Raw genomic sequence first — 24,623 nt, 5'->3', positions numbered from 1 at the left:
GTCAAGCACTGGAGGACAAATTCTCATGCAGAAGGTCCTAAACTCAATCCCTGACATCTCTGGGAATGGCAAGGGCTACGAAAGACTTCCATCAAGAACCCAGCAGAGCTGCTGCCAGTTGGTGTAGACCAGCAGTTCTCAAACATTTTGGTATCTGCAGATCTTTTATACTCCCAAATGGAGTCTTGGGGAGCCCCACCAGCATGTGCACATAGTGTGGGGGAGCCCCAGACCATGCATGGAGTGTCACAGGACTGAGCAGATGATGGCCAAATGGTGTACTCATGGAGCCCATGAGCTCATAGGCCCAATCCTATTGGACTCATAGCCCCAATCCTATCCAATTTTCCAGTGCTACTGCAGCTGTGCCAATGGGGCAAGCGCTGCATCCTGTGGTGGGGAGACAGTCACAGAGGTTTTCTCAAAGTAAGGTATTTCTCAAGGTAAAGCATTTGTTCTCTTATCTCGCGGCTGCACTGCAGGTGCACCAGTGCTGAAAGTTGGATAGGATTGGGCACCGAGTCAGGTGCAATCCTGTAACAACAGATCACATATTGATGCTTTAAAAATAATTTGTTTTACTCTGAGCGGAAATGTTCTACCACCACCTTCCATCCAGTAAAAAAGGTTATTTGCCAATGCTGAAAAAGATTTTTCCTGCAATTTTTTTTAAACCATTACCCTGCAGCATGACACTATCCAGTTCTTCAAATCACTCCAGATGTCCCACATTAAAATGGCTGTTATTTATTCCAGACTACAACAGCTCCATGAAAGCACTTTTATTATTTCATAAAACTGCAGCTTACAAAACTATTATCATTTTCATAGGTAATTATAGCACTAGGTTGTCTGGTCTTTTTAGAAATTTAACACAGCACAGTGGATTGTACAGTGTTGTATCCTTTCCGTTTCAATAGTAAATGCCAATGTGGAAATGTTTCATTCAGTTGTTACTAGTTTTTTTTGTTAGACATTATTCCACATTCAGTTTAGTTATCAGCAATGTTTAGTTCAGATACAATATATATAGCAAGATGCCATTTCTGGTTAATGGCAAAAAAGACAAATATTGAGGATTACTAGATGCCTTATTTCCTGGACATAAAGCTCCCATGCTCCTGTGCATTGGAAAACCTATTTGAGTGCAAATTAAAGAAAAGATGTATACTTTTGAAGGGAAGTCATAATACTTACACAGAGCATGGGAGGAGATAAACAAAAGAGAAATTTAAGCATGGGTTATGTGCAGATAATAGTGATGAGCAGATTCCTACTCTGTTATTATTTTGCCAATCTGCTAGGCCTTGGGGTCCACTCCAGTTGTCTTCCGGTAAGAAAGAAGTATTCTGAGTAGCTGACAATGCATATTGTACATGTTCAAAATTCCCCAAGAGGGAAAAATTGTTTACTTTCTGTTCAAAGCGATTAAGGAACTGAAAAGGATTCCCACACTTTCTGGGGAAGAAGGGCATTTAATTTTATTTATACTCTTTGCTAAAGTTCTAGTGTGCTATGATATAAGAACATAAGAACAGCCTCACTGGATCAGGCCATAGGCCCATTAGTCCAGCTTCCTGTATCTCACAGCAGCCCACCAAATGCCCCAGGTGGCCCACCAAATGCACCAGAAAAAGTTCTGCAGGAACTGCTCTTGCAGGAAAGGTATTTTAAAAACAATCAAACTCAAGCATGTCTTTCTTGCAGGAATGGGGACTTTAAAAAGTTATCTTTATTTGTTATTTTGTTAATTTATTTCTATTCCTGCTGGAGCATTCCAGAAGGGATAAAAAACCAAACAGAGTTTTAAAAAAAATTATCAAGAAGATTTATATACTGCTTGTAAACAAAGCAGTTCACAAAATGGTTTCCACAGCAAATAAATAGTTCCATGACCACAAAGGACTTACAGACACAAGACACCAACAATAGGCCCTGGAAAAGATGCCATGTTGGGCTGAAGAGGGACAGTTGCTCTCCTACTACTAAAAATAAGAGGAAACTATTTTTAAAAGGTGCCTCTAAAAAAAATGTCCAGTCAGCAAGTTCATACCATTTATTTTCCAGATATCTTGCTTGTCCAGAAGAAAAAGATCCTCTTTATCAGTGTTTCTCAAATTGTAGGTCAGGAACCACCAGGTGGGTCGCAGGCCAATTTCAGGTGGGTCTCCATTCATTTCAATATTTTATTTTTAATACATTAGACTTGATGCTACCACGTTATGTGACTGCATTTGAGGAAAAGTTACAGACCTGTACTTTTAATCAGGCTACTATGTATATTCTCTTAAAAATGATAGTAAATGGGACTTACTCCTGGGTAAGTGTGGGCAGAAATGCTGCCTAGGATTGTGAAAAATTTTCCTGCTTGATGATGTCATTTTTCGTCAGGACATCACTTCCAGTGGGTACTGACAGATTCTTTTTCTAAAAAGTGGGTCCCAGTGCTAAATGCGTGAGAACTACTGCTCTGTATCGTTTAACATGAGCCTTTGTTTAAAAACACAAAACTGAAAGATGAATCACTTTATGGAAGGGATCAGTCACAAACTGTAATGGTTCTAGCTCCTATTAAAATTAGATTAACTAAGAACAAATATACACACACGCTGGCATTGCCAAATTACTTATAGACAGTTAATAATGCTCTCCAGTAATGGTCATACTCTTTAAAAAAACCAATAACATACTTATCATATAACAGTGTTTCCTAACCTTTTACAATTACAGGACCTCCCCACCCCCAATGGATTGCTCAATATGTCCACGTATTGCTGTATTGTCCCCGTATTTGACCCCATTTGCTGTCAAAATCATCATTACCATCAGTCCTATTAGGTATCAGTATGACTTCAAAAAATGTCAATAGCTTGGTTTTACTTAACATATGGATAGCTAGGAACAGAATGTCTCAAACAGTAATGATAATGGCAATAGTTAATCTAATCAAACTACAGTGTTTTTTAATTGTTCAGAGATCAAGTCCCCCATCATTTAGTTTCCATATCCCCAAGTGGAATAGACACCCCACAGTTAAGAATTCCTGCTGCTGAATAATGCAGTATTTGGAAAGGAAGTGGAAGATTTAAAAAGGAAAAACTGCCATGGTGATTAAGGTGACACACAACCTTAAAGGATTCTTAAAAACTTGCTTAAAAACAAAGAAGAACACCATAAAAAAAAGAGGGAGAAGAATTACAGTTCTTCAGAAATGTTCCAGAAGACTGGACCCAGAAATACAAATGTTTGTATGTGGTTAAAATCAATGAGTGACTGCACCCAAAGTCTTACAGCTTAATTACGGCTGTATTAAATTCCCAGCAGAACAAAAATAGGTTGGCAAAATCGCTCCCTTCTGTGCTCAATTTTCTTTCTTTAAAATGAGAGCAGCAGCAAGGAGGAGCAAGTGAGGGAATGCCTGACAAGGTTTTGTTCAGATGTGTATATCTATATGATCAGCCAATGCAAGTGCAGTAGGCCTCTAGACTACCAGGTCAGGCATGAATTCTAAAAGTCTGGCCTTCTGAGCTCGACTTATTACCGGTAAATGAGAAGGTCTGCTGGCTGTAGTCCTAGTTCCAACTTCATCTTCAGCAAGTGACTGTAGGGATCCTAAGCGGAAAGACACCTGCTCCAGAAATGTTTCTAGATACAGCTGCCAATTCTGAAATTCAGAATCACTCATCCTACACTTAAGCCAGAGCTTAGAACTATGGCCAGCCCTTCTGCTGTTGCATCACAAAGGCCTTCTGTGTTAAAGGGGTGGCTGGGGAGAGAAGGAGCTTTAACGTTCTATGGCAGGGGTGCTCAAAGTTTTTGGCAGGAGGGCCACAACATCTCTCTGACACTGTGTCGGGGGCCGGAAAAAAAATGTACATTTCAAATTTGAATAAATTAACGTACATGAATATATTAGAGATGGAAAATGAATGAATTCAATCCAGTTTATGATTCCATTCCCCCTAAAAAAGGGGGGGGAACTTCATGCCAGTTTATGATTCCATTCACCCTAATAAGGGGGGGGGGAAGATCTTCATGCCAGTCTATGATCTCATTCATGCACACAAAGGGGGGGATCTTCCACACTTTCACATGCATGCACCATGCCCCCACCTGCCCCCTCGCCCTCCCTCCTTCCTTTCCTCGTTTGTTTCCCTCGCTAGCTGGGGTGGTACATGCTGCTGCTGCTGCTGCTGCTGCTGCTGCCGCCGCCTGAGTGCCTTCCTGGCCTGCCAACCAGCCCTCCCTCCCTCGGAGGCATGTGCTGCAGGCTGGGCTGGGCTATCCTCCCTCCCACGGGATCTCTCTCTCTCTCCCGCACTCCCCTGGCTCGGGTTGCAGGAGTGGAGTGAGCCCAGCTGAGTGGAGCCCAGCCCACCTGAGCACATGGGCAAGGCATGGAGAGACCAGCTGGCAAGCGCGCTGGGTCTTTTATAGTGGGAAGTAACAGGAGACCTGCAAGTCTCATGTGACCTTCCCACTATAAAAGGCCCTGCGCATGCGCTGGTCTTGTCTTTCCTTCGCTGCCACTGAGCTCAGCGGCAGCAAGGGAAAGCAAGGCGCGGAGCTCGCACGGCGAGCCAGCGTGGACTGGGGAGAGGGCCGAGTGCCCAGTGGAGATGGGGGGACCCCATGGGGGGCAGATGGGGACCCACAGCGGGCCGCAAGTGGCCCGCGGGCCAGGATTTGGGCAGACCTGGACGCAGACAGAGGAAAACAGTAACATAAGAAGAGACAAGGGTGTTTGAGGTTAACTCATTTCACAGGCATGTTCTATGTGTTTCATCACCTGAAAAATTTTCATGCATTCACGGTGAAAACAGACGATACGTACACAAAACTACCATCCCTTCAGATCTTCACCACCAGCTCCAGCCCTAGGCTAGAACGGAATGAATGCTTAACATACCTGCATCTCTTCCAGGAAGACATTCACTTTGACTGCTCTAGTCTTATTATACAACTCCTTTTTAACAGTGGAAAAAGGAGATCCAAAATAAAACAGAGATCTTAGGTGTTTAAAGTCTCTTATACACACCTAGATTTTGTAGTGGGGAGGGCTAGAAAAGAAAATGTTTCAGAGCATAACAAGAACATTCCAGACTTTGCATTTTCTAAAAGGAATCTTAAATCAACCTAACACCTATCATTCAGGTTAGAATACTGCAGCCTAATTACATAAACAACAGATCTCACATTGTACAAGGAGCTACTGGATCAGATACAAATGGCTGTTCTTCCATTAAAAATACAAAAACCAGAAGCTGTTCTTCCTTTGAAAATACAAAAAACCAGAAGCAATTCAGTTGATATGTCTCTAGTGAGAATCACCCACCTGTGTCCCTTGCAAAGTCAGGATTTCTACACATAAAACTTCCTTATCTCAAGTCACTCTCCAGGATTGCAGATAAGCATCTTCCCCAGTCATACCTGGAGATACCAGGAACTGATTCTTTCCACACAGCTGAAGCTTTTTACGCATAAGCAGAAACTGAAGTTCAACACATAAAGTACGTGCTCTACCAATGATCTATGACCTTTCTCCCTTTCTGTAACATTTCCTATGTAGTAGTAGTTGGCAACCTTCAGTCTCGAAAGACTATGGTATCGCACTCTGAAAGGTGGTTCTGGCACAGCGTCTAGTGTGGCTGAAAAGGCCGATTCGGGAGTGACAATCCCTTCCACACTGGGAGCAAGTGCAGTCTGTCCCTGGTCTGTCTCCCTGGCTATGGGCCTTCCTTCTTTGCCTCTTAGCCTCAGACTGTTGGCCAAGTGTCTCTTCAAACTGGGAAAGGCCATGTTGCACAGCCTGCCTCCAAGCGGGCCGCTCAGAGGCCAGGGTTTCCCACTTGTTGAGGTTCACTCCTAAGGCCTTCAGATCCCTCTTGCAGATGTCCTTGTATCACAGCTGTGGTCTACCTGTGTATCGCAGCTGTGGTCTACCTGTAGGGCGCTTTCCTTGCACGAGTTCTCCATAGAGGAGATGAGTAGCTGTCATTTTTGACATGACAAAATGACAGCTACTCATTCCTATGAGTAGCTGTCATTTTTAGTAGTCTTATATTAGAAAATCATATCTTCAAAACAAGAAAGTTGCATCTCCTGCTTTTGCACTGCAGAACAAATGGAAATCACTACGAGAACAATGGAATCAGAACATAAATTTGGGCCAGCAGATGTTCACGTACTATATACAAATTTAACTCTGGAAAAAAATGACATGCTAGTACATGACAAATTACTTTGAAAGCGAGGGTCACAGATGCTGAATCTCATAGCTGCACACTCTTGCACAGAAGAAAGCCACATTGCTCATTAAGCACTGATCTGTAGTCACAACGGCTCTCCATAGCTATCTAGTCTGACCAGGGTGACAAAGACAACAGTGAAGAAATTCAACAAGTTCAAAACAAATTCCACATACGATATGCTTCACTGTTTTCCGACCTACTTATCTATATAGTTAATTCCTAACAGACGTGAAGTATTTCTCAGATCTCATTATGCTTTTGAGATTCTTAGTCTTATTTGGCTTCAGTAATTAAGATAAAACCACGATTTGCAAATTTTTACAATGACAAATAAACCAGGTAAATTAAGAAGCAAGGCAGTGATTTCTAAATAAGTGTTCTTTGCTATTAAAGATGTGGACATGTGTTTACAATTAAATTGACTAATAAGGGACAAGGAAAAAAAGACAAAGGAAGCAGGAAATAAAAATCAAATATTGTTCCTGGAACTGGGTGACATTCTTGCCAACAGAATGCAATATGTATGAAGCTAGTATACTTCACATTTCCGGATGACATTTACACAAAAAAGGGGTTAATACCCCTTTAAGAATTAACCCAGGAAGACACTGTATGCATGAATGCATATACATGCAGCACAGCTGCACCTGACTAGATGTACAACCTTAAGGAGGAAGGCCAGAGAACACACAGGGCTCAATCCTATCCAACTTTCTAGCACTGGTGCAACCACAATGCAGCCCTGAGTTAAGGGAACAAATGCTCCCATACCTTGATGTGGCCTCTGTGACTGCCTCCCCACCACAGGATGCAGTGCATGCCCCATATGCACAGCAGCACTGGCACTGGAAAATTGGATAGGACTGGGCCCACAGGCAGCATTCCTGCCTGAGGTGGCTTTGCTGGTGAACAGAGCTTAGTAACACTTTGCTAACTAGATCTGAATAATCGGAAACTGCTGATAAGTAAGGCTTGTGTGTTAGTATGAATTGTGCAAAGTGCACAAGGACATACAACTTCTGTCATACATCTTTCATTCTGTTACAACATGTTAAATACTGAGATGTTTAAAGGAATGCAGATTCTTGGAATCCTAACTCTCTACTGTACAGTTTATTTTCAACAACTGGAGATCAGGAAAAGAAGGCAAAACATGAAAATAAAAATCTATCTTGCACTGTTCAAGCAAAAACTTGATCATAGACTTACATGTGATCAATCATATACATGTTTATTCAGCAGCAAGTCCAAATTTGTTCAATAGCACTCAGACAGGTATGTTTAAGATTGTAGCCCTAGATGCTTCCAGGACAGTAGGAACAACTTTAATGTTTTAAACCATTTTTCCTTGTGAAACTCAATCTTGGAAAACATTGCAAATGAGAGAAAATGATGTATGTGTGAGGGACTGCAGATAGCAAACCACTACTCCCCTAAGAAAACAAGGAAGGAGTTTCAAATGTCCTATTTTCTTGGCAGATAAGTTAACATGGACATATTCTTTAATATGCTTGCAAGTCACAGAGGATTCTACAGAGTATTTTAAGGTAGGAATGGGTAGATTGTGGTCCACCACTGGACCACATGGCAATTTCTGATGAAATCATTTGTGCCTGCTGGGCATTTGCAAAAAAAGAATTTAAAAAGGCTGGACTACACAGAATGATCTAGCAAAGCACTGCTGATATTCTTGGATCACTTATCGCCAATTAATTATGGACTGCATTGCTAATAAAAGTTCTCAGTATGCAACACACATCAGAGAATCATGAGGATGCTAATTAAGACATGTAGTCTTATGCAAGACTAAAATCAGCCCAACTTTGTTCTAGAGCACAAGGCTAGACCCACTGGACCTCAACATGGTCCAGCATGAATTGAGTGCACAAAATAGAATACATTCATAATTCCTAGGTGAGCGCATACTGAAGGAGAAATTGTAGCACTAGGCAAGCTCACCCACCATTATTACATCTGCCAACAGTGAGACCCCAATAGGGTTCCAAGGAATGCAATGTGAAAACTATTGCAATTGCCTCAAACAAAGTGCTTTTGGCACTCTGCATGTCCAAAATTGCGACTCTTACAACCGCTAAACCGCTTACAATTGCTAAATGCTTGCAATCTCTCTACCAGCAATTGCTTGAACTCACCAAAAACTACAAATAAAATGTATAAACTGTCAGTTGCTGACATCCACAGCATGAACCAAAATACAGTAATGACTTGAGTGTAATAAAGTCCCATACCACAACTCAGCCCTGAGTGTATTAAAATCCCATACCACAACTTTCAACCTGAAAGTTTCTTGGCTGCAGACCATACCATGACCGACCTGTAGCCCATTAATGTGGAATAATGCCATGCTATGAGGGAGAGGCTATGCCTAAAAGGAAGGAAGATTTTCACTTAGAAAAAATGAGTACTGTTTCAAAGCACTAATGTGTGAATGCAGTGTTATCTCTCCTTACATTTGGAAGTTGGCAAAAGAATAAAACACTGTATTCTGGATTTCTCCTCCCTGTTTTATTAACACTTGATTCGTAGGAATGCATATCCAAGGTCAATGTAGATTACTACACTAGCAATTGCCTCATTTTCTCGATACATTTCTGAAATGCTAGTCCAGGAAACAAAATATGATACAAGGAAGTTGCAGAGAGTGAAGCAATTTTCAGGTGCTTCGGAAAGATGACACATGGAAAAACTATCTGTAGACAACAGTAAACAGACACCATTTCAGAAAAAACAGATAAAACACTACAATACAAAGAATTATATTGCCATACTTATAATTTCACAATTACTTTAGCACAGCAGTTCTCAAACTCCCAGGAAGTTCAAGCCCCGCTGTAAGTTCTTGCAGGGGAGGGGGGACAGCAACACATTTGTCAGGATTGCATCACTTTTGGAGGGGTGCAGGGGCTTGGCTGGACTTTCTACAGCCTGCTACAACCTCCCAGGGGTCCAGGGAGCCCTTCGCCAGCCTCAGCAGGGCTCCCCAACATGCAGAGAATGCAAAACTAACTATCGCAACCCACTTCCAGTTTGTGATCACGAAACCGGATGTGGATTGCGATCATTATTTTCACTGTCTCAGTATGTTGGGGAGCTCTGTGGAGGCTGGTGTGGGGCTCCCTGCACCCCCGGGAGGCTGCAGCAGGCTGTGGTAAGTCCAGCCAAGCCCCTGCGCTCCTCCAAAGCAATGCAATCCTGGTCATCGTGTTGCTGCCTTCCCCCCCTCCCTACCCTTTAAGGGGGCATAGGTCAGGCCTCTCTGGCTGGGGAACTGCGATACCCAGTTTGAGGACCACTGCTTTAGCATATAATGCATAGCATGTATACTTACACATAAGTATAATGCATAGCATAACTACTACACATATATAAGTAATTGAAGCTATCTCAGAGCACAATCCTGGGTTCCTCTTTCATCAGCACAAGTCCCCTGTGCTGGCCTACAAATGTCACAAACATGCCATAATGCATATTTCCAATACTCATGAGTTGGCTAGGCTGGCACCAGATCCAGCGGTGGACCCAGTAAGTTCACACCAGCTGATAGAGGGAGGAGGGGAGAGGGCCGGTGGGCAGACTGGGCCTAGGAAGATGACTGGAATGGCCACGGCACCTTAGGCTGGATCCTAAGCCTCCTCCCAGCCAGCCCAACATTACACCAGACTGCTTGGATTGGCACCAGTGATTCCTCCAGCACAGATCCAAGTAGTCCCATAGGGGTGACTGACGCATGACACAAGGTAATAAATAGTTGGCCTATCTGTTCCAGCACAGATTAGGACTGGGCTGCCTGCTGTCCTTACAACAACCCCATAAGGTAGGCCAGCATTATTATTACCCGAATGATTACATATTACCTTGAGGGTCTGAGATGAAGAGTAAGGAGCTGCCTAGGAACTGTAATGATTTACAACCCATAAACTTATCAAACTATCCCAGCACTCAACCGCATGCATAACTACAATATGTTTCTTGCTTCACACTTTTGGTGGTATTACAATGCTCAAGCAGCTGGGTAGAAATCCATTTGGCAAATTGTCAGATAATTGACCTGGTGGACAATACAAAGATGACCACCCAGTGTAGTGAAGCAATGATTCTCAGGATGCAGCTCAAGGTTCTTATTGCACATGCACCTCTTCTTTCTCCTCTAAAGCCTTCAGTAGCACATGACTGTACTGCACAAGTGTATGTATTCATTTGACACTGACCCAGATAGATCAGTATCACACACTGATTCATCCAGGTACTATTTTATGCTTAATAACTACCTGATCTCTGCAACTGATTCAGAATCAATATTCTATTGAGATAGACATACATATATGATGCTACCTACTAGAGAACATAAACTTTATTCTCCATATCATGGAAAACAGCTATCTGCCCAGTAAGTACTTGGTGGAGGGTGTGGGCAGAGCGGTCCAATTGTACAACAAAGGAGAAGGGAAGCACCTCCAATGTTGATTCAACCAGGACCTGGCTACAATGTGTCATGGCTTCAGATCATAAAGACAGACCCATCTCGAAATATTTTAAAAGAAATCCTTTTACTGTTTTAAAAAAAGGAAAATGTGAATATAAACAATGCAACAAGAGAAAAAAAAGAGACGTAAAGCCTGAAAGCCTGAAAATACAGTGGGCCTGTCATATCCTTGGGCTCCGCATCCACGGATTTAACCATCTGCAAATTGAAAGTACACTATACAATATACACAAATATTTTTTTTTCATATACCCTGCTGTAGCCTCCCACTGTTTCACAGCTCTCTGGCTGCACGACCCACCTCATTTGTGCCATTCATGCAAATTTAGCCAATTAACACAAGTTCAGGTAATTAACAAAATTTACACAAATTTCTGCCATTTTCTCAGCATTACATCTGCAGACTTGGCATCTGTGCATTTTGGCATTCGTGCAGGGTCCCAGAATCAGACTCCCATAGATACAAAGGGCCCACTGTACATTTTATAATTATGGCAACTAATCAGTCTGCAATTTATTTAAAAGGTTTAAATCAAAATTGTGTCATATCAGGGGTCTCCAAACCCCGGCCCAGGGGCCAGATGCAGCCTGCAGCAAGCCTCTTTCCGGCCTGTGGCTAACCTCTTGTCCCCTGAAAGTCTCTGGCCCACTCAACTGAACATGACCAGAACTGTGCTCTGATTGTGTCTGGAGGGTGTTCTATGGGCCAGAGAGGTTGAATGAATGAGCCCATTCATTGATTTATTCACTCATCTAAGTTCCATATCTAATTTAATTATTTAAATTTTATATTTAAATTTTTTTTCCGGCTCTCCACACCATGCCAGATATTTGATGCGGCCCTCTGGCCAAAAATTTGGAGACCCCTGTGTTATATCACTGCATCACAGTACACAATCTAGAAGGGAAAATAACTTCTTTGCTTTGACATTAGAACGAATATTTCCACTATTATGCACTAAATCTAGAAAGGATAGTTGGTAAGAGAGTTGGACACAAACTGCTGAGGAACATGTCTTAAGACTATCTTCTCTAAGAATATCATCTATGGTCCAAATCCTAACCAACTTTCCAGCACTGACACATCTGTGCTAATAGGGCATGTGCTGCATCCTGCAGCTGGGTGGCAATCACAGTGGCCTCCGCAAGGTAAGGAGATGTTTGTTCCTTTACCTTGGTGCTGCATTGCCTTTACCTAAATCTAGTACCTAAATCCTCTGTCTCTGCTGGAGAGAAGGTGGAGTATCTCAAGACATGAGGGATGCAAACATCATCACGCTGTACAAGAACAAAGGTGACAGGGGTGTCTGCAACAACTACCGTGGCATCTCTCTCCTTAGCATTGTAGGAAAGCTGTTTGCCCGAGTTGCACTAAAGAGGCTCCAGGTACTTGCAGAGAGCGTCTATCCAGAATCACAGTGCGGATTCCGAGCCAACAGGTCCACCGATATGGTATTCTCCCTTAGACTACTGCAGGAGAAATGCAGGGAACAACGACAGCCACTCTTTATAGCTTTCATAGATCTCACGAAGGCTTTCGACCTGGTCAGCAGGGACGGCCTCTTCAAGATTCTCCCCAAGATTGGATGTCCACCCAGGCTCCTCAGCATCATCAGATACTTCCACAAGGACATGAAGGGCACTGTTGTCTTTGATGGCTCCACATCAGACCCCTTTGACATCCGAAGTGGCGTGAAGCAGGGCTGTGTTCTTGCACCAACCTTGTTTGGGATTTTCTTCGCTGTCATGCTGAAGCAGGCCTTTGGAACTGTAACAGAAGGCATCTATCTCCGGACCAGATCTGACGGAAAGCTCTTCAACCTCTCCAGACTGAGAGCAAAGTCCAAAGTCCAGCTGAAATGCCTGCGTGACTTCCTCTTTGCCGACGATGCAGCTGTCAATGCCCACTCTGCCAAAGATCTCCAGCAGCTCATGGATCGTTTTAGCAAGGCCTGCCAAGATTTTGGATTGACGATCAGCTTAAAGAAAACACAGGTCATGGTTCAGGATGTGGACTCACCTCCCTGCATTACAATCTCTGCGCATGAACTGGAGGTTGTCCATGACTTTGTGTACCTTGGCTCAACGATCTCCGACACTCTTTCTCTCGATACCGAGCTAAACAAACGTGTCGGTAAAGCAGCTACCACGTTTTCCAGACTCACAAAGAGAGTCTGGTTCAACAAGAAGCTGACAGAACATACCAAGATCCAGGTCTACAGAGCTTGCGTCTTGAGTACACTTCTGTACTGCAGTGAGTCATGGACTCTCCGCTCACAACAGGAGAGAAAACTGAACGCTTTCCACATGCGCTGTCTCCGACGCATTCTCGGCATCACCTGGCAGGACAAAGTTCCAAACAACACAGTCCTGGAACATGCTGGAATCCCTAGCATGTATGCACTGCTGAAACAGAGATGCCTGCGTTGGCTCGGTCATGTTGTGAGAATGGATGATGGCCGGATCCCAAAGGATCTCCTCTATGGAGAACTCGTGCAAGGAAAGTGCCCTACAGGTAGACCGCAGCTGCGATACAAGGACATCTGCAAGAGGGATCTGAAGGCCTTAGGAATGGACCTCAACAAGTGGGAAACCCTGGCCTCTGAGCGGCCTGCTTGGAGGCAGGCTGTGCAGCATGGCCTTTCCCAGAGACACTTGGCCAACAGTCTGAGGCAAAGAGGCAAAGAAGGAAGGCCCATAGCCAGGGAGATAGACCAGGGACAGACTGCACTTGCTCCCAGTGTGGAAGGGATTGTCACTCCCGAATTGGCCTTTTCAGCCACACTAGACGCTGTGCCAGAACCACCTTTCAGAGCGCGATACCATAGTCTTTTGAGACTGAAGGTTGCCAATATATGAGTACCTTTGGTACTAAATCTAGTACCTAAAGCATTGCCTTTACCTAAATCTAGTACCTTGGTGCTGCATTGCACCCTAAATCTAGTACTATATTTTATTACAGGTGGTAGGAAAATATTTGTTCTTAAAGCAGCTTTTTAAAATACTGCTTCCTATGAGAGAATCTTGTTCATGTTTATTGCTCTCCATCAACAGAGGAACTACTCAAGTGGTGCAAGATAGGTATACCAATTTTTATCGAACACCTGCAGGATGTTGGACACTTCTTGAAACTTCCATGAAGAACCACAAAATATCCATGACAAACACAAAATATAAGCTTCAGTTTGATGATGTGCAGAGATGTCTACCTGGTTCCAAATTCTCCACTAATTTTCAAGTTTCCCCCCATGCTTTGAAAAGGCTTTCAGCTTGTTGAAACGATTTAAGAAGCTTGCATTAAACATAAAGGCAATTTTTAAAAAATCTTGAAAACTTACTTGAAACTGGGGGTGAGGGTAGATACAAACCTCATGATTGTAACAAGGGCAAGCACTCAGTAATCTGCACAACCAGCTTGTAGAAAAGAAAAAACCAGCTGCTCCCAAAATCAATTTCAAGGAAGGTTGGACATCTGACTAAATAGTGCAGATTCATGATGTGCACCATTCAAACTGAATATTACATATCTATGTGCATCTTGAGATACAATTTATTCTCCCAAAATCTACAACATTAAGCAGGATAGCCACCTATCGGGGATGTAGATGTAGATAGCCTACACTGCAAAAGGTTGGACTCAATGATCTTATATGTCCCTTCCAACTCCATATACATCTTCTGTTCTATACACTATGTATGAATAATGATATTTTAACCTACATCAGCATTTTTACCAATCACTTCAGCGATCTGCACTGAACTATATCCCTATGAAAAATACATGGAACAGAAATGATACATAAAGTCAGAGGCATAAGAACATTTTCACACACTTTTTCCACTGCCCAAAGTCTCAATCCCAAGCCAGATTTAAAGTTAAATTTATATCCAATTAAATTTCTGCCCAACATTGCATTATATGGAACAGGGACCAAATGTGTATACCCAGGCAAAAATGGGTTAAGAGTCTGTCAAGGTTCTCTTGGAAAAAGATCAATATATTAACCTCCATCCTTCCCACCCACAACACACATGAAGCAGCAATGAAGGTGAAAGTGTTCAGTGCCCCTCAAAACAAAACCATCAGCCACTTGTGCGTGTAAGCAAGGATCAAACTAACAACTATATGGTTATTTCTTTATACTAGCTGAGTATACAATCCTCACAAGCAACTGTGACGTAAGTACAGCTACCGCCAGCTGAATCAGGAAACTACCACCTACACTTTCTCAGCACAAACAAATGCTATTATCAGTTTGTCAGAGAGGTTCAGTGAGGGGTGAAAAAAAATGTTCCAAACACTCATATAGATTTACTCTTTCTCCACATAAAATTGAACTGGGAGGGAGGGAGTCTGAGCAGAGGTGCAGAGAGACTTAGGGCCCAACTATCCAATTTTCCAGTGCCGGTGCTGCAATACCAATGGGGTCCTATGTTGGGGAGGCAGTCAAAGAGGTCCTCAAGGTATGGAAACATTTGTTCCCTTACCTTGGGGCTGCATTGTGGCTATACCTGGTGCTGGAAAATTGGATAGGATTGGGCCCTTATTCATTAAAAAAAAACCATATATATAAAATAGGACCTGCTTTAAGTAAATTTTTAATACGCATTATTGATACAAATATCATAAAGAAGTCCTTCTTGAAACATGTTTCATGCACAGTGACACTCTTAAGACACCATACAGACATGCATAAATTTAGTGGAAGGGGCAAGATAGTATAAAAAAAGAAATAATGGCTATAGGAAGGGTGGCCATAATAAGATCTGCCAGGAGGCTCTTAAGAGGATTCTGTTTAAAAATTATATCCTGTTTTACAGCTCCAAGCCTTTCTTAAAGCGACTTGCAAAAAGACTATCACAATGATGTCATACTCAAGTGACCCAAATTTTTTTTTTTTAAAATCACAGTGCTGGACTAGCCCTGGCTTCAAAATATAAAATGTACCACTGTATAGGTAGATGCCTTATTTCTGGGGATAGCATTGACAGGACAGCAGCAAGTTAAGGGTTTAAAACACAGAGTTAGTAAGACATGTCAAGTCAGCTGCCTATGGGGAGGGCAAAGGATGACATTGTAAGACTCAAATATTTGTTGTGACAAACATAAGAATCTAGTTACCACAGCCCAAAGATCTGAACAATTTTCTCAAAACAAAACCACAATTCAAACAAAGAGTTCTTTTTACCTTTCCTTCATTGTCTCTCTTTTACCACAATGTATTGGGCTAGATATATATTTCTGGCCACTCATCCCCACTGCAATACAGAAATCCCATGCAGAAGTAAGTTTGCTAGATTTTGTGTATGTGTGTGCAATAAAGGTCTGGGATGCTCTGAGAGGAAGGGCAAGTCACTATAAACAGGGGGTGCACCTGACAATGGACTTATCCACAGGGCTCAAGCTTGAATTGGCATAATCGGTAGATTAGTCAATTAAAGCTCTAGCTTATTAAAAGGGGGAAGTCTATTTTAATCAGTAGGCCTTTCAGCAACAACACACTTCCTTGTATCTGAATGCTTATTTGCTACATTACCAAACAGGATAGAAATGCTGAAGTATTAAATACGCCTGTCTGAACAATAAACTATCAGTTATGATTCCTAAATTCTCCCACACTTACTTCACTAACTCACAAAAAGAAAAGATTTGGGTAATAATCCAGTCAATTTACATATATTTGCATAACTGAAAAAGCAATTATTCAACTCTACAATTATTTAATAGATCCACCACCCTACAATAGTTCAATCTTACCTGAATGAACACTGTTCAGTTGGGGGGGGGGGGCTTATGCCCTCCAAGATACAGGTACAGTACATAACTCTGCAACCTTACAAAGCACAAACCTGGGCATGTTTACTCATAAGGGTGGCCTTGCCTGGGTTGTGTATACAAAAGGGTTCATTCACACAGAGGTAAGTGTGTGCAGAGACCAATCTTATGCATTGATACCAGCTTTAGAGACCAATCTTATGCATGTCTCCTCAGAAGTCAGTCCTAATCATTAGAGTCAATGAGGCTTACTCTCAGGTAAGTTTGGACATGATGGCAGCTTTAAAAGCCTGAACCCAGGCATGTCTGCTCAGAAGTCCCACTACAGTCAATGAGGCTTACTCTGAAGTAAAAGTGGATAGGTTGGCAGCTTCAGGGCCCAATCCTATGCATGTCTACTCAGATGCAAGTCCCATTCTAGTCAATGGGACTTACTCCCAGTTCAGGCTGGATAAGTTGGCAGTTTCAGAGCCTAATTCTATGCATGTCTACTCAGAAGTAAGTACCATTCTAATCAGTGGGACTTACTCCCAGTTCAGGCTGGATAGGCTGGCAGCGTTAGGGCAAATCCTCTGCGTGTCTACTCAGAAGTAAGCCAAATTCTAATCAGTGGGACGTATTCCCAGGCAAGTACACGTACAGTAAAAAAGAAGAACCTGGCTGACTGAGAGCCCAAGCCTAGGCCTGTCTATTCAGAAGTAAGCCCCATTACAGTCAGTGGAGCTTACTCCCGGGAGTAAGCTCGGAGTAAGCGAGGGCAGGATTTCAGCCCGAGAGTCCCAAGCGCAGGAGCTGCAGGGGAGGAGGAAATACAGGCACAGACCAGCTCCGCTCCACTTCCTCCTCCTCCTCTTCCCCTTCGCAGCCTCACTGTTACATAAGAAGCAGCCTCGGCCTTCCCCCACCTGCTGTCCCCCGAGCCTTCGGGCTGCGGGGCGGCCTGGGCCCTCCTCCAGCAGCGCTGGGGCGAGGTCGGGAGACCCCCGCCAAGGGGCGAGGCCGAGGCCGAGGCCGCGCCTGCCCCGCCCCACCACTCACCACTTGGTACCGACTGGCGGGCTGGTGGTGGTGGTGCTCCATCCCAGCGGCGGCCGACTCCGGCCTGGTGGCCTCCGCGCCCGCCCTCAGCTCGGTGGCCTCTCGCCGCCTTCCGCGGAGCGGCTGGGGGAGGCTCGGGGCTGCTGCTGCCGCCGCCGCCTCTTCCCCTCGGTCCCAGGAAGCCTCCCCGCTCGCCTCCGTCGCTCTCCTCCTCTGCCAGGCCCGGCGCCCCCCTGCCAGCCAGCCAGCCAGGCAAGCGGACGTGAGCTGAAGTGACAGAGTGAAGCTCTCGGCGCGGCGAGGCGGGGCCGGCTCTCTGGGGCGGCCACTTCCTCGCACGGCTCGCCACGCGTCCCCGCCCCTCCCAGGGAGGGAGAGCCTCCTTGCCGGGGTGGACACGCTGGGCCATCCCCAGGAGCTCCCCGGCAGCCCCGTCCTGCGCACGCCGCTCCCCTGACGGTCAGGGCCGCTCCACCCAGTGCCACTTAAACACAGCTAGAGGAGTGTGGCCAGAGTTGGCTGGGAGCCCAAGCCTTTCAGTGCCTACTCAGGAGTCAGTCCCACTGTAGTCAATGGAGCTTACTCCCAGGTAAGTGTGGGTAGGAATGCAGCCTGGGGCTTCCATTCTGTTCTCAGGCTGCAGTCCTATCCACACTTAACTGGAGAGTAAGCCCCATTGGTTATAATGGGGCTTACTCCTGAGTAGTCATGCCTAAGCTTGGGGGCTCTCATTCTCCTCATGGTCAGTGCCTGACACATCTTTACTTCTCCCCTCCCCCCACTTGCAAACTGTGGCCTCATTTTCCCATTCAGGTGCTCAAAAACAGAGAGGTGTGGTGGGTGGGGAGGCAGTGCCTCCCTGCCACAGCCTGGAGGTGAGGCAATGCCTCCCCACTGGAGTCCTTTGAAAAGCACAGCTGCCCTGGGAGGTGCTCAAGCACTCTCAACCCACGTGCAAAGCACTGGTTTGTGAGTGCGTGAGTGGCTCCCAGGGCAGCAGCGCTTTACAAAGGACTCTGGTGGGGAGGCAGGGCCTCCCCTTCCTTCCCACCCACTGCAAGTCCTTGCTTGAATCCTAAGGGTAGGGGGGATACTGTAGACCAGGGCTGTCAAGCATAAGGCCCACAGGCTGGATATGGCCCCAGAAGCAATTTCTCTGGCCCCTGTTAGAATTGGGCTCTCCATGTGATAATTGGGCTTTCTCATAACTTGACATTATGAACAAGATTTGCACATTTTCTCTTCTGTCATTTACAGCTAATGAGTTTCCATGTAGGAACAAATGAAGTGCTTACTTCTGGCCATCATCTGCTTAATGATGTCACTTCCGGCCCAAGGCAAGCACCATAAATACTAACTTCAGCCCTCTGTATTATTATTATTATTATTTACAGCCCTTTGTAAATACCTGTATTATTAGTATTATGAAACAAGTTTGATACTATAGGTCAGAGGTGTCAAACATAAGGCCTGGCAGCCAGATGTATCCTTTTATCTGGCCCTTGAGCTCTCAGCTGCTCAGGTGTCACTGCTGAGAGGACATCCCACATGACAACTGAGTCTCCTATATCTTGAAAATATGATCAAGATTCGCGTATTTTCTCTTCTGTCATTTGCAGCTAATGAGTTCCTAAGGGAGAAAAAGTGCTTACTTCTGGTTATGACCTGTTTAATGACACCACTTCCTGCCTAATGACATAGTAACTTCTGAACCTCAGCAGGCATTATGAATGCTATTTGGCCCACTGTATTAAACAAGGTTGACACCCCTGCTGTAGCCTGTACCATTTCAGGCTACAAAAAATTCCTGTGAACATAGCGTGGTGGATACTTCAAGGAGGTGTAAGAAGTAACCAACAGCACAATGCTATGCATGGCTACTCAGAAACAAACTTCACTAAATTCAATGGGACTCCCAAGGAAGTGTGTATAGCAGTGGTTCTCGGACTTTTAGCACCAGGATCCACTTTTTAGAATGATAATCTGTCAGGATCCACTGGAAGTGATGTCATGACCAGAAGAGACATCATCAAGCACGAAAAATTTTAACAATCCTAGGCTACAATCCCACCCACACTTACACATTGTCCCATTGTCCTATTGACTTACACAAGTCCCATTGACTATCACTGTTAAAAGCATAGACATAGTAGCCTGTTAAAAGTACAGATCTGTCACATTTCCGCAAATGCAGTCACGTACTATGGTAGCATCAAGTCTAATAGATTAAAATAAAATATTGAAATGAATGGGGACCCACTTGAAATTGGTTTGCAACCCACCTAGTGGGTTATGAGCCACAGTCTGAGAAACACTGGTGTATAGGATTACACCTTAAGGAGTTCTTCTTCTTCTTCTAATGAACCGTTCTAGTTCAGCTTTCTGACACGTAACAATTTGTGCCTGCTCAAATGCACACTTGCACTCAAAAAGGCACAGACTTGCCAAGAAAGCTGTAACAATGTTTCTTGGTTATGAGGAAATCACATTTTCATTTGTTTGAAACTTCACTAGGAAATATTGTAGCCCCACTATTGAGCAGTTCATGAAAAAAAACCCTCTCAGCGGCAACATCAGAGATTTGCCAGCACTGAGCCCACATCGGACATAGAATCCATAGGGCCTGACTAACTCCTTGAAACCCCAATGACAATCAGGGCACAATCCTAAGTGCGCCCTGAGCCAGCGCAAGTCCCTTGAGCTGGTCCAAGAGGGTTGCAAACGTGCCATAAAGTACGTTTGCACCTCCTTCTGAGTAAGCCGTGCCAGCACACAGAGGTGCATCAACCTGCAGAGGACAGATCCAGCCTCCACAGTGGTGGCAGCAGGTGAGTTTGTGCTAGTCGAGCTTGACCGGTCTGGGGAGGGTGGGTGGAGGGTGGGGAGGAGGCGGGGAGAAGGAGTTTCGGAGCAGGGGGAGGGCAGGTGGCGGGCAGGCCTGTAAGCGGGTGGGCAGGAAGTGGGAGACGGGACCAGGACCCATCAGTTATGCCAGCTCGTAGCCCCCGTTCCCAGGCAGCACAGAGCAGCTCCTGGCTGCTCCGTTCTGCTCAAATCTGCGCCATCTCCTCAAGTGGCACAGATCTGAGTATCCCTATCGGGGCCGCTGTGACTCTCTGGGTTAAGGGAAAAAATTTTTCCCTTGTGTCGGGCCAAGCCTCAGCCAGCCCCAAACTTGCACTGGATACAAGTTAGGATTGCACTGCCCGTTACTCTGCATAGTCATCCCTATTCATTAATGGGGATCGTGGAAGGAGTTGCAGCCACCAGCAGTTCATCTGAGCATATGCAGAATTCCTTTTCTCAGTGTTTTATTCCTCATAGCTATCACCTCCATACTTTGGAGAATCAGGACACGTAACTAGCAAATGGCTTCCAAATGAGCTTGCATTACGATACTTGTTTGTGTTTCAGGTGCAACCAATTCAGTGCTGGGTATACCACTGAAAATAACAAACCCTGACCCTTTTTTCTGTGTGTAGGGCTCATAACATGTACAAGTTGTATACTGGCCCTATTATACAGATCTAGCACTGCCTAGAGATTCTGATCAGGTCAGTGAATATTGCTCCTTCTGTGGAATAGTGTCACATACAATAGTTCCAGCCTCTGGGGCCGGGGGGGGGGGAGGGCTGTAACCCACCAAGCATTGTGTGCAAAAGTACTATTACTTTGTCAGTTGTGATTTCACTAATCAGTTTCAATGGGTTACTCTGAGTATTGAATGTGAAAGAGGGAGGAAAAATTAATCTGTTCCCACGTTTTTAAATTTCCAAACCTCCCTCATGCTTTCCACTGTAGTCATCTTTTGGATCAAAATAAAAACCCCAAAGATTACCCAAACTCCAAATCAAATGGCATAACTGTCTGTATGCTGACCTATAATGTTGTTCCGAATCTTATGCCTCAGGCAGCTACTTCCATCATCAGCCAGACTGAAGGACCAGTCCTAGTAATGTCTGAAATTGGTCCTTAGTCATTGCCTCATGCCAGGGGTGTCCAAACTTTTTTGCAGGAGGGCCACATAATATCTCTGACACTGTGTTGGGGGTGGGGGAAAAATAATTAGCATTTAAACTTTGAATAAATGTACATAAATATACATAAATGGGTATATTAGAGATGGAACTTATATGAAGGAAAAAAGGTCTCTTGATAGTTCAAGGTCTAATAAAAGACCTTGCACAAAGCAAGTCTGGCCTTTCCTTTGCTGCCGCTGCTGCATCACAGACATGAAACAGCAAGCAGGAGAGGGAGCCCTTGGCCCGAGCCTGCACAAGAGGTTAAACAGTTGGCCCTTGCAATGAGAGCATTCACATTGGGCCAGTGCAGGCTCCAGCAAGTCTCCAAAGGACCAGAGACTCATTGGAGACTGGGCCTCCCTGCCGGCCAGATTGGGGGCCCATGACACCGCAAATGGCCCCCAGGCTGAGGTTCGGGCACCCCTGCCTCACACAATTAAAAAATAGGAAGCAGAATCCTATGCACGTTTATTATGTTTGCCAGTTTGCCAGGATGGAAGAACGGGAGGACCGGAAATTCAGGAAGCAAGATTTGGGATTTAGATCTCACTTCCTGAATCTGTTGGTGGGGCCTGTTGGTGTCAGGGGCCAATCCTATCCAATGCCAATGCAGCTGTAATCCAGTGCTGAGGTAAGGGAACAAATGTTCCCTTACTTTGAGGAGGCCTCCGTGACTGCCCCCTCCACAGGATGTAGCACACACCCCGTTGGCATAGCTACATAAGTACTGGAAAGTTGGATAGGACTGGATCCTTAGTTACAAGGAAGGCCCAACCATTAGGTTCCACATGGCAAATGGACATGCCCCTGCTTGTCTGTCTGCTGTCCTCTCTAGCCAGCCACTCCTCTGGGAGCTCCAATCCACACTTACTGGGAGCAAGTTGGAAAAGGATTGCTGCTGCTGCAGCAGCATTCTTCTCCCTTTAGTGCTATTGGAGGATGAAGTAGGAAAAAAAATACTGCTGCAGCTCTAAATCACTTCTCCCTGCTTATGAAGCACCAAGTAGGCTGTGACAGGCAATTTGGAGCTCCCCCAAATTGTTCTTCCTTGTTCTTACAAAGATCACTTTGTGCAGCCTCCCCTCTCTGCCCTTCTGTTTGCAATAAACACAAGCAGGGGATGCTGAGTTCAGAGCATTCCCTGCATCTGGAAGCCTAACTGGAGGGCCTGAGATCACCCTCCAAAATCTGAGTCTCAGGTCAAAAACATAAACTTAGAAGATCAATTGTATTTTGCAGGGCTGTCTCACTGGTAATTTGTTTGGGATTGCACTCTGAATTACCATCCTTTTATAGTGAGCACAGGCAAGCTTCATTCCCCAGCATCTAGTACACTCCCTAGAGCAGCGATTTTCAACCTTTCTCATCTGACAAGTTGAGAAAACACTGACAAGTTGCTAAAACTGTTAAAGCACACCATCTGTTTTTTGACAATTGATAAGGCCCACCATGCTGCCAGTGGGGGCTCACATCTCCTAATGGCCCTGCTAATAAATGACACTCCCCCAAATTCCCATGGCACACCTACAGACCACTTGTGGCACACCAATGTGCCATGACACTAGTTGAAAATGGCTGCCCTAGAGGGAAATAATATTTGTGTACCACTTAGCCAAGGACCTGAAATGCCCTCCTGTCCATCCAGGGACATACCCAGCCTCCATGGGGTGGTGGAGAGGGGCCGTTGCAACAAGAAATCCCCAGTCGCCCATCTCCTGTTGTGGGGGAGCTGACCAGGATGATGCCACCAAGGTGCCTGGCAAGCACACCTAGAAGTTTGCTGGAGCAGCCTGTGCCTCAGCCATGGCTGTAGCCAGGGCACAGACACACGCCCATGCAGAGGCATGGCTCTGACCACAGTGCCAGGGCTTCTGGAGCTTCCCTGGGAGGGGGGATCCAGACAATGGGGGGAATAAGAGGAAGATGCCTGAGGACTCTCAGGGGCAGCAGCTGGAATCAACAGGGTGGGGCAGAAAGGGGCAAGGGCCAATCCAGGCTACAAAAGGAGTCAAGTGGCTGATGATGAGGCTGGAAAATAGGTAAAAGTGGACGGTGGTGGTGTGAGCCAGCAGGTCAGTCCTCAACAACCCACATAGGACAGCAGGAAGGCTCCCACAAGATGGTAGAGGATGAAGGACGCCCCCGCCCTGTGTAGGACACTGAGGCCTGTCTGTAAGCAGCACTTTCCTCCTACAGCAAGGAGTCTACATTGGGTGCCAGTTGGCCTGCAAGAGGTGTATACCTCCTCATTTGGCTCCTGGGTTTCAATGGCAAATTAAGACTGTTGTTTCAAAGGGCATTTGGGATAACTGATAATTAACTTTTCCCCATATAGCTCTGTTGTTTTATTGCTGCTTCTGCTGTGGTTTTATTGTTTCTGCTAATGTTTTATTGCTGTTTTTATGTTTTACTTGTTTTATATTGTTTTTAGGCTGCCTCATGGATCCTGGTGGACAGAAAGATGGAATTCTGTAAAGGGAGAAATGAACAGAGACTCCTTGGTCTTTCCAGAGGCTTCTGATCCTTTTCACTCACTTATAGCTTTGACTCATTTCTTGGACATGTACACAGATCAAAGGTCAGAGGGTAGTTACTGTAGGATAACTGACTAATTACATAACAAGGCCGTTTTATGACAGGATTTGCGTAGACTGCAGACCTGTCCAGTACTCCAATTATGGGACAGAATGAAACAAACACTACCCACCTCCTTTCTCTCCCCAACGTTGCCAAATTGAGTCCCCCAAGCTTTCTGTATGAGTTGGCACAAAAGATAAGGTTTTCAGCCCCCTCTGCCCCACCCCTGTAATTTGATCACTGGAGGCCCAATCCTATCCAATTTTCCAGCACCAGTGCAACTGCAATGCAGCCCCAAGGTAAGGGATAAAATGTTGCTATATCTTAAGGAGGCCTCTGTGACTGCTGCCCCACCACAAGATGCAGTGCATGCCCCATTGGCACAGCTGCACTGGCACTGGAAAATTGGATAGGATTGGGCCCTGGGTTTGTTTACTGACACTCCCCATCCCCCG

At 45.0% G+C, this 24,623-nt stretch overlaps 1 protein-coding gene across 1 annotated transcript in view; it reads right to left on the bottom strand.

The window, feature by feature from the left end:
* Positions 1–18,010, bottom strand: part of NDFIP2 (Nedd4 family interacting protein 2) — a 54,198-nt gene extending 36,188 nt beyond the window's left edge. Inside the window, exon 1 of the mRNA XM_066622184.1 lies at positions 17,570–18,010. Within this exon, the coding sequence (XP_066478281.1) occupies positions 17,570–17,611 (42 nt within the window). The 5' untranslated portion in view covers positions 17,612–18,010. The remainder of the gene's footprint in view (positions 1–17,569) is intronic.
* Positions 18,011–24,623: the final 6,613 nt, after the last annotated feature.

Source organism: Tiliqua scincoides, chromosome 3, assembly GCF_035046505.1.
Source record: "Tiliqua scincoides isolate rTilSci1 chromosome 3, rTilSci1.hap2, whole genome shotgun sequence".
Lineage (NCBI taxonomy): Eukaryota > Metazoa > Chordata > Lepidosauria > Squamata > Scincidae > Tiliqua > Tiliqua scincoides.
Note: the sequence above shows the minus strand (reverse complement) of the source record. Positions and strands in the feature narration are given on the sequence as shown.